The sequence below is a fragment of the Salvelinus namaycush genome, unplaced genomic scaffold, assembly GCF_016432855.1.
Source record: "Salvelinus namaycush isolate Seneca unplaced genomic scaffold, SaNama_1.0 Scaffold450, whole genome shotgun sequence".
Taxonomy (NCBI): domain Eukaryota; kingdom Metazoa; phylum Chordata; class Actinopteri; order Salmoniformes; family Salmonidae; genus Salvelinus; species Salvelinus namaycush.
In genome coordinates, this window is record NW_024061143.1 from 70,001 (window position 1) to 80,000 (window position 10,000).

Consider the following 10,000-nt stretch of genomic DNA (forward strand, 5'->3'; position numbering starts at 1 on the left):
GGTCCTCCTCTGTCAATGTGTGTAGTTTGGTTCCAGGAAATGGAGGATTCCCATAGAAAGAGGACAGGTGGAAGTCCCCTTATGATGCATGGTCCTGTCAACACTAAATGTAATGAACACATGATGGAGCTTTTTTTATCTCTGTTTCTCTCTCTCTCTCTCTCTCGTTTTGTAGTGGTATCCTTGAGAAGAAATGTGGCACCATCATCCTGTCAGCCGAGGAGTTGGGGAACTGCAGAGTAAGTACACAATAATTGAACTGTCACCTTTTCATTTCATTCCTACAGTCAACCAAATAGAGTAGAACATCATGTTTTAAAAGTGACTCAGTGTTTAAATACTGCAGATGTTCACCTCATTATCAAAACACAAGATATACAAATCTACTAAATATGTTAGCTAGACCATAGAGAATAACCAGTCTATTAGAGGTAGTTAGGCCATAGAGAATAACCAGTCTATTAGAGGTAGTTAGGCCATAGAGAATAACCAGTCTATTAGAGGTAGTTAGGCCATAGAGAATAACCAGTCTATTAGAGGTAGTTAGGCCATAGAGAATAACCAGTCTATTAGAGGTAGTTAGGCCATAGAGAATAACCAGTCTATTAGAGGTAGTTAGGCCATAGAGAATAACCAGTCTATTAGCAATAGTTTTAGCCATAGAGAATAACCAGTCTATTAGCAATAGTTTTAGCCATAGAGAAGAATTGGTGTGGTATATATTGGCTATATACGACACCCCCTCAGGCCTTATTGCTAAATTGTTTGAGCCATATAGTAGGAAGATACAGTATACTGCTCTACAGTATATGCTAGGCCTGTAACCCATTAATAACTTGTCTATTAGCCATGTGTTGTAACATATGAAGATTGTGTCCAATAAATATGGTGAACATCACATCCATATTCTGTATAACAGAAGGTATTACAACCCCCCCCCCCCCCCCCCGTTCACGAAAATGGTCACGTGGCCTTGGGTTGCTATATGAAGCAGTCAGACAGGCATCGAAACATTCAGTTACTGTTCGATTGAACGTTAGAATGGACAAAACGAGTGATCTAAGCGACTTTGAGCGTGGTTATGATGCCAGGTACGCCGGTTCCAGTATCTCAGAAATGGCCCGCCTCTTGGGCTTCTCACTCACGGCAGTGTGTAGGATTTACCGAGAATGTGGCGACAAACAAACAAACATCCAGTCAGTGGCAGTCCTGTGGGCGAAAACATCTTGTTGATGAGAGAGGTCGAAGGAGAAAGGCAAAAATCGTGCAAGCTAACGGGCGGGCCACAAACAGGCAAATAATGGCGCTGTACAACACGGGTGTGCAGAATGGCATCTCAGAACGCACAACTCCTATCAGATAAAAACAAGAAGAAAAGGCTTTAGTGGGCACGCGATCACCAACACTGGACAATTGATGAGTGGAAAAATAATGCCTGGTCTGACAAATTGCAGTTCCTGTTGCGTCATGCTGATGACAAAGTCAGGATTTGACATAAGCAGCATAAAATAACATTTTTGCTTGATCCGAAAATGTGGTTGGAGGCTCTGTTGGAGGGTGTGACGCAATTGCGGAGCCTCCGGAGGAATGCTGGGGCCAAATTGAACTCGGTACCACATCGCCGTCTCAGATTTTGTAACAATTCGTATAGCTCCGCATTGACATGATTGGTTGACGGTAGGTTGGGGCAGGAGGTCCTGTTTAAACACAAACTCACTTCCTCTTGACAACATCCTTCACAACAGCTCTGTTCAACAGCTCTGCGCTGCTCCGCAAAGCGCAAGACGTATGAATGTCCTGACTTCTGCAGAGGCCATATCACCGTAAATGTTGCACAGCCAATGCAGACGTCTGATTGACCATGTAGCGCCTTCGAGTCCATGCCCCCATCCTGCCTGGTGTGTCTACGGTACAGGCTGGTGGCGGTGGTGTAATGGTGTGGGGAATGTTTTCCTAGCACACGTTATGTTCATTGATACCAATTGAGTAACATTTCCACCCACAAAGAATTCAGGGTGTTCTGGATGCAAAGGTGGTCCGACCCGATGGTCTGTATCATAGGATGATTGTGTCCATACATACAAGATGAACATCAGAGACTATCTATACTGATTGTATATGACTCTATTTATCTCTATGGTGAACCTGCTATGACTATGAATGCCTCTTTATCGAGCCCATGCTTATTCTAATCACCAGGACAGACCTTCAGTTTTAATAGCCTATGCTATGTCCATTAATAATGCTGCTGGGTCCGTTAATAATGCTGCTATGTCCATTAATAATGCTGCTGTACCGCCAATAATGCTGCTGGGTCCGTTAATAATGCTGCTGGGTCCATTAATAATGCTGCTGGGTCCATTAATAATGCTGCTGGGTCCGTTAATAATGCTGCTGGGTCCATTAATAATGCTGCCGGGTCCATTAATAATGCAGCTGGGTCCGTTAATAATGCTGCCGGGTCCGTTAATAATGCTGCCGGGTCCATTAATAATGCTGCCGGGTCCATTAATAATGCTGCCGGGTCCGTTAATAATGCTGCTGGGTCCGTTAATAATGCTGCTGTGTCCGTTAATAATGCTGCCGGGTCCATTAATAATGCCGCTGGGTCCATTAATAATGCCGCTGGGTCCATTAATAATGCTGCTGGGTCCATTAATAATGCTGCTGGGTCCGTTAATAATGCTGCTGGGTCCGTTAATAATGCTGCTGGGTCCGTTAATAATGCTGCCGGGTCCGTTAATAATGCTGCCGGGTCCGTTAATAATGCTGCTGGGTCCATTAATAATGCTGCTGGGTCCGTTAATAATGCTGCCGGGTCCGTTAATAATGCTGCTGGGTCCATTAATAATGCTGCTGGGTCCGTTAATAATGCTGCCGGGTCCATTAATAATGCTGCTGGGTCCATTAATAATGCTGCTGTGTCCATTAATAATGCTGCTGGGTCCATTAAAAATGCTGCTGGGTCCGTTAATAATGCTGCTGGGTCCATTAATAATGCTGCCGGGTCCGTTAATAATGCAGCTGGGTCCGTTAATAATGCTGCCGGGTCCGTTAATAATGCTGCTGGGTCCGTTAATAATGCAGCTGGGTCCGTTAATAATGCTGCTGGGTCCGTTAATAATGCTGCTGGGTCCATTAATAATGCTGCTGGGTCCATTAATAATGCTGCTGGGTCCGTTAATAATGCTGCCGGGTCCGTTAATAACGCTGCTGGGTCCATTAATAATGCTGCTGGGTCCATTAATAATGCTGCTTGGGTCCATTAATAATGCTGCCGGGTCCGTTAATAATGCTGCTTGGCTTTCTCTCTGTGGCTCTAAGTGAGGCCAGTAAATAAGCACTTTACAGCATTACAGCCCTGCTAGTGGAGCAAGGGGAAGAGAGAGAAGAGAGGAACGAAGGGAGAGAGTGGGGAGAGAGGAACAAGGGGAGAGAGGGAGTAGAGAGGGAAAGGGGAGATCGGGGAAAGACAGGAGCGAGGGGAAAGAAATGGGAGAGAAGAGCAGGGGGAGAGAAGGGGGAGAGAGGAGCAAGGGGAGAGAGGGGAGGAAGAGGAACAAGGGGAGAGAGGGGAGATAGGGGAACGAGGCCCACTTCCCACTATAAAGGGCCATTGAAATTGAATGGACATTTTTACATATAATTTCTGCCACGAAGATGGCTGCCGGTCTACGGTGCCCCAGACTAATCCTTCTCTGGTCCCCAAACCCCCAATGGGATATCCTGTAGCTTGGCTGTTCCCACAGTCTTCTGGTCCCCAAACTACCAATGGGATAACCGTAGGATGGCTGTTCCCACAGTCATCTAGTCCCCAAACCCCCAATGGGATAACTCGTATCACGGCTGTTCCCACACTGTCATCACCCTCTGTTGTCTCCCATCCAGAGGTAAAGAGTGCTGCAGCCTAACTGATTGACTGGTGATGATGTGTTATCCATAGCTAATGGAAAGCTCTACCAGTCTGTCAGCATAATGTTGGTTAATGCCATGTTGTGTCTGATATGGTGCCTTTACAGCCAGCTGGCAGAGCCCACTGGTTAGCAGTCTCTGATGAACGTCTCAATAGTTGATTTGTTTCTGGGTGCGGAGATTACTGGTTAGTTACAATATACTGTACGTGGTTATTGACCAATTATTACTTTCAAGCTACATTGTTTTTTTGTGAACAATTGTTTTTATTGAGTCATAAAATGACAATCAATGAGAAACAATAACATTTTTTCTGTGAGTTTCTTGAGTACTGAAGACTGGGATATGAGTCATGACAAGGTCCTGGTGTCAGTAATAAAGTATGGTGGTGTATCAGGTGTCAAGTGATGGTTCCGTATTGGTACTGCTGAGTCATACAATAGGCGGCCATCTTGTTTTGCTTTAGATACAGCCGGATGACACAAATGAGACAACCTCAATATCTGTCACTTCCTTCTATTATGTTAAGACAGAAAAACAACATCTCTTGACAGACACAAAGACAAAGATAATTAAACCAAGATAACTCGTAGAGTGATTATGTCTGAATAGAAAACAGCAATACAGCAGTTTGCATCCATTTAGTCACCACAGTTGTAATCAGAAATGCATTTTTCTCTCTCCTTCAAACCAACAATGTATTTTATTTCCAACTGTGTTGATTGGATATTACAGAGGTCATCAGAGCTACTCGGTTTGCTATACAAGAGGTATTACATTTCATTCTACAATATTACATCCACCAGCTATTCTTTCCCAGGCACTGTTCCAAAATCTATATTACTAGCAAATGGGTAATAAAGCAGTGTACTGTATTGAGTATACATTCTAAGTGGCATGCTAGTGTGGATATTGGAACATAGCCTAGGGTCTGTGCTTTGAACATATAAAGGTTATAGCCCAGTTAGAGTTGTGGGCTGCTGGCCAAGACATACCTGAATTCAAATAGTATCTCTGTTATTGGTTCCATTGTGCAAGGCAAGCTCAAACAACGGCAGCTGAAGTAAACAAATCCTATTTGAACCAGGTCTGCAAGCCCAGTTGTGGGCTGTTGTCCAAGGCCTGGAGCAGTGTGGTGGGTCGAGGGGCAGGTCAGAGGATGTACTGTGAGTAATGTGGGTCATGAGGATCGATAGAGCCAATGTGTTCAGGCCCAAGAGCACCCATCACTAGCCTGGCCTGAATAAATCAATTCATTGGGATCGCTAGAGTGAATGTGTTCAGGCCTCGACAGCACCCACACAATCACGCATGTGACATAGACCTGATGGCTATTGGCTACACTTTAGAGAGAAGAAAATGGTTTTGTCCACACGGGAATAAATTACAACTTGGTGAAAATAGGGCTTCCATTTATATCTATCAATATGCTGCAGTCTCATCCCCTGTACTGTACTATACTATATTATACTGTACTGTATTATACTATACTGTACTATACTATATTATACTGTACTGTATTATACTATACTATATTACACTGTACTGTATTAAACTATACTGTACTATACTATATTATACTGTACTGTATTATACTATACTGCACTATACTATATTATACTGTACTGTATTAAACTATACTGTACTATACTATATTATACTGTACTGCATTATACTATACTATATTACACTGTACTGTATTAAACCATACTGTAATATACTATATTATACTGTACTGTATTAAACTATACTGTACTATACTATATTATACTGTACTGCATTATACTATACTATATTACACTGTACTGTATTAAACCATACTGTAATATACTATATTATACTGTACTGTATTATACTATACTGCACTATACTATATTATACTGTACTGTATTAAACTATACTGTACTATACTATATTATACTGTACTGCATTATACTATACTATATTACACTGTACTGTATTAAACTATACTGTACTATACTATATTATACTGTACTGTATTAAACTATACTGTACTATACTATATTATACTGTACTGTATTATACTATACTATATTACACTGTACTGTATTAAACTATACTGTACTATACTATATTATACTGTACTGTATTATACTATACTGCACTATACTATATTATACTGTACTGTATTAAACTATACTGTACTATACTATATTATACTGTACTGCATTATACTATACTGTACTATACTATATTATACTGTGCTGTATTATACTATTCTATATTACACTGTACTGTATTAAACCATACTGTAATATACTATATTATACTACACTGCATTATACTATACTGTGCTATACTATATTATACTGTACTGTATTAAACTATACTGCACTATACTATATTATATTATACTGTACTGTATTATACTATACTGTACTATACCATATTATACTGTACTGTATTAAACTATACTGTGCTATACTATATTATACTGCACTGTATTATACCATACTGTGCTATACTATATTATATTATACTGTACTGTATTATACTATACTGTACTATACTATATTATGCTGTACTGCATTAAACTATACTGCACTATACTATATTATACTGCACTGTATTATACTATACTGTACTATACTATATTATACTGTACTGTATTATACTATACTGTACTATACTATATTATACTGTACTGTATTATAATATACTATATTACACTGTACTGTATTAAACTATACTGTACTATACTATATTATATTGTACTGTATTATACTATACTGTACTATACTATGTTATACTGTACTGTATTAAACTATACTGTACTCTACTATACTATACGGTACTATACTATATTATACTGTACTGTATTATACTATACTATATTACACTGTACTGTATTAAACTATACTGTACTATACTATATTATATTGTACTGTATTATACTATACTGTACTATACTATGTTATACTGTACTGTATTAAACTATACTGTACTCTACTATACTATACTGTACTATACTATATTATACTGTACTGTATTATACTATACTATATTACACTGTACTGTATTAAACTATACTGTACTATACTATATCATATTATACTGTACTGTATTATACTATACTGTACTATACTATATTATACTGTACTGTATTAAACGATACTGTACTATACCATATTATACTGCACTGTATTATACTATACTGCACTATACTATATTATACTGTACTGTATTATACTATACTGTACTATACTATATTATACTGTACTGTATTATACTATACTGTACTATACTATACGTAAGAGATAATCAACAAAATAAGACGTGAAGGTGTGTTCCACGACACGCTAGCGGACTGGAACTAACCTTCCACTGAGTTGCGTTATTTTCCAGATAACGCACAGAGCTCCGAGTTGATTATCCCTTTTATACCATGGCTATAACTTAACACATTTGCGGCTAGTAATTGATTCATTTGCAGGTAGAAATGTGTTCAACATCCACCGAAGTAGCCTTTAGGTTTAGAAGATAGTCGCAGTACAGTTGCCTTGGTAACCAAACAAACAGACTTGCTAGTTTAGTTTACCAAACCGTCAGGTATAGCTTGCTATTATGATAATTGAATCGAACAATATTGTTTTCAATTCGACGTTTGCTTTCGAAAGCTGCTCAAACATAGAACATGTAAGAATGAACTGAATAAATTCTGCCGTGTTGACATACCGCGCGTTATAGGGGAATAACGCATGCTCTAGAATGCCCTTCAAGCTAATCAGAAACGAGTAGTCAACAATGCCGTGGTATAATGCATTATAATATACTATACTGTACTTTACTGCATTATACTGTACTATACTATACTGTATTACACTTTACTATACTGTATTATACTATACTGTATTATAAACTGGGTGGTTCGAGCCCTGAACGCTGCTTGGCTTACAGCCGTGGTATATCATACCCGTATACCACGGGTATGACAAATCACTTATTTTTACTGCTCTAATTACATTGGTAACCAGTTTATAATAGCAATAAGGCGCCTCTGGGGTTTATAGTACATGGCCAATATACCACGGCTAAGGGATGTGTCCAGGCACTCCGCTATGCGTTGTGCGTAAGAACAGCCCTTAGCCGTGATATATTGGCCATATAACACACCCCCTTGTGCCTTATTGCTTAATTACACTATTCTGTACTATGCTATACTGTATTATACTGTATTATACTATACTGTACTATACTATATTATACTGTATTATACTATACTGTATATACTGTACTATATACCATATTATTCTGTATTATACTATACTGTACTGCATTATACTATACTATACAGTATCATACTTTAATGTACTGTATTATACTATACTATAAAGTATCAAACTTTACTGTATTATATTGTACTATGCTGTATTGCACTGTACTGTGCTGTACTATACTGTATTATACTGTGCAGTACTATACTATATTAAACGGTAATGTACTATACTGTAATGTATTATACTATACTATACAGTATCGTACTGTACTGTATTATACTGTAATGTGTTACACTATACTGTACTGTACTATACTTTGATATATTATGCTAAACTGTACTGTATTATACTATACTCTGCTGTATTAAACTATACTGTACTCTACTGTGCTATACTATACTATACTGTACTGTGCTGTACTATAATGTATTATACTGAACTGTACTTTCACACTAAACTATACTATACTGTGTTATATTATACGGTACTATTTTATACTACACTGTCGTGTACTATACTATAATGTATTATACTTAACTGTACTGTAAACGAAACTATACTATAGTATATTATATTATACTGTACTGTATATACTATACTGTACTCTCCTATACTATACTGTACTCTACTCTACTATACTGTATTATACTATACTGTACTCTCCTATACTATACTGCACTCTACTATAGTGTATTATACTATACTGTACTGCAATTCAGAGGCACTTATGTACGGTACCTGGTATCCTCTAGCCATCCAACAGTACCTCCAAGGCTCAAGCTCAACGCACTAAAAGGGTTCCAGACAGAGAGAGAGTGATGAACATAGAACGTGTGTGTGTCCTAGTCCGTGTGAGTGTCGGTGTGGTGTCCGTGTCGGATGTTTGTAATTTTCACTTTTAAATTTCAGACTTGATTTTCCCTTACCAAAAAACCCCCAGAATCTAAATATATTTTATATTTGAGATTCTTCAAAACTCCTCTGGCTGTTCCAACAGCCTTAACTCCTCTGGCTGTTCCAACATCCTTAACTCCTCTGGCTGTTCCAACAGCCTTAACTCCTCTGGCTGTTCCAACAGCCTTAACTCCTCTAGCTGTTCCAACAGCCTTAACTCCTCTGGCTGTTCCAACAGCCTTAATCCCTCTGGCTGTTCCAACAGCCTTAACCCCTCTGGCTGTTCCAACATCCTTAACTCCTCTGGCTGTTCCAACAGCCTTAACTCCTCTGGCTGTTCCAACAGCCTTAACCCCTCTGGCTGTTCCAACAGCCTTAACTCCTCTGGCTGTTCCAACAGCCTTAACCCTTCTGGCTGTTCCAACTGAACTCTTCTCACAGCCTGTAAACGGAAATCATCAGCAGGATTACCAAGGGGGGGGGCTAACTGTACCGGAGGTCGAGTTTGGGAAACCCCGCTCCGTTACACTGCAGACCCATCATGTTGTACAGTACTGACTAAATGAGCAGTGAAATGCTGACTGCATGAGTGTGATTGTGAAAACAACACCAGGTGTTTAATGTGTCATTAGCTTCCTCTACACACACTTGGATACAGGTCATTTTCTAGCTAAACCCATTTCATTTTACAGCCCCATTTTGTATGGACTCTTAAGCAATTTATTTAGGTCTATATTCACAACCACAAGGTTGCACATACACATTTTTAACTTTGCTTTTCGAGACTTCTTGTTTTGAATGTCAGAACATGAATAAAGTAATGATTATTAATATATATGTTCTTTCATTAGGATTTAAGAATCAGGGCTCACTGGCTGTGTACGGTGCTGCTGTGATGTGTTGCTTATTAGGATGCAGACCATGCCTCGGGTTTATTTGGTGATTCAGTGCTTTTA

The 10,000-nt window shown here is 39.0% G+C and overlaps 1 protein-coding gene across 1 annotated transcript in view; it reads left to right on the top strand.

The window, feature by feature from the left end:
• Positions 1-10,000, top strand: part of LOC120041366 (copine-5-like) — a gene marked incomplete at its 5' end in the record, with an annotated part of 143,649 nt that overhangs the window by 45,714 nt on the left and 87,935 nt on the right. Inside the window, one exon of the mRNA XM_038986311.1 lies at positions 176-239. Within this exon, the coding sequence (XP_038842239.1) occupies positions 176-239 (64 nt within the window). The remainder of the gene's footprint in view (positions 1-175; positions 240-10,000) is intronic.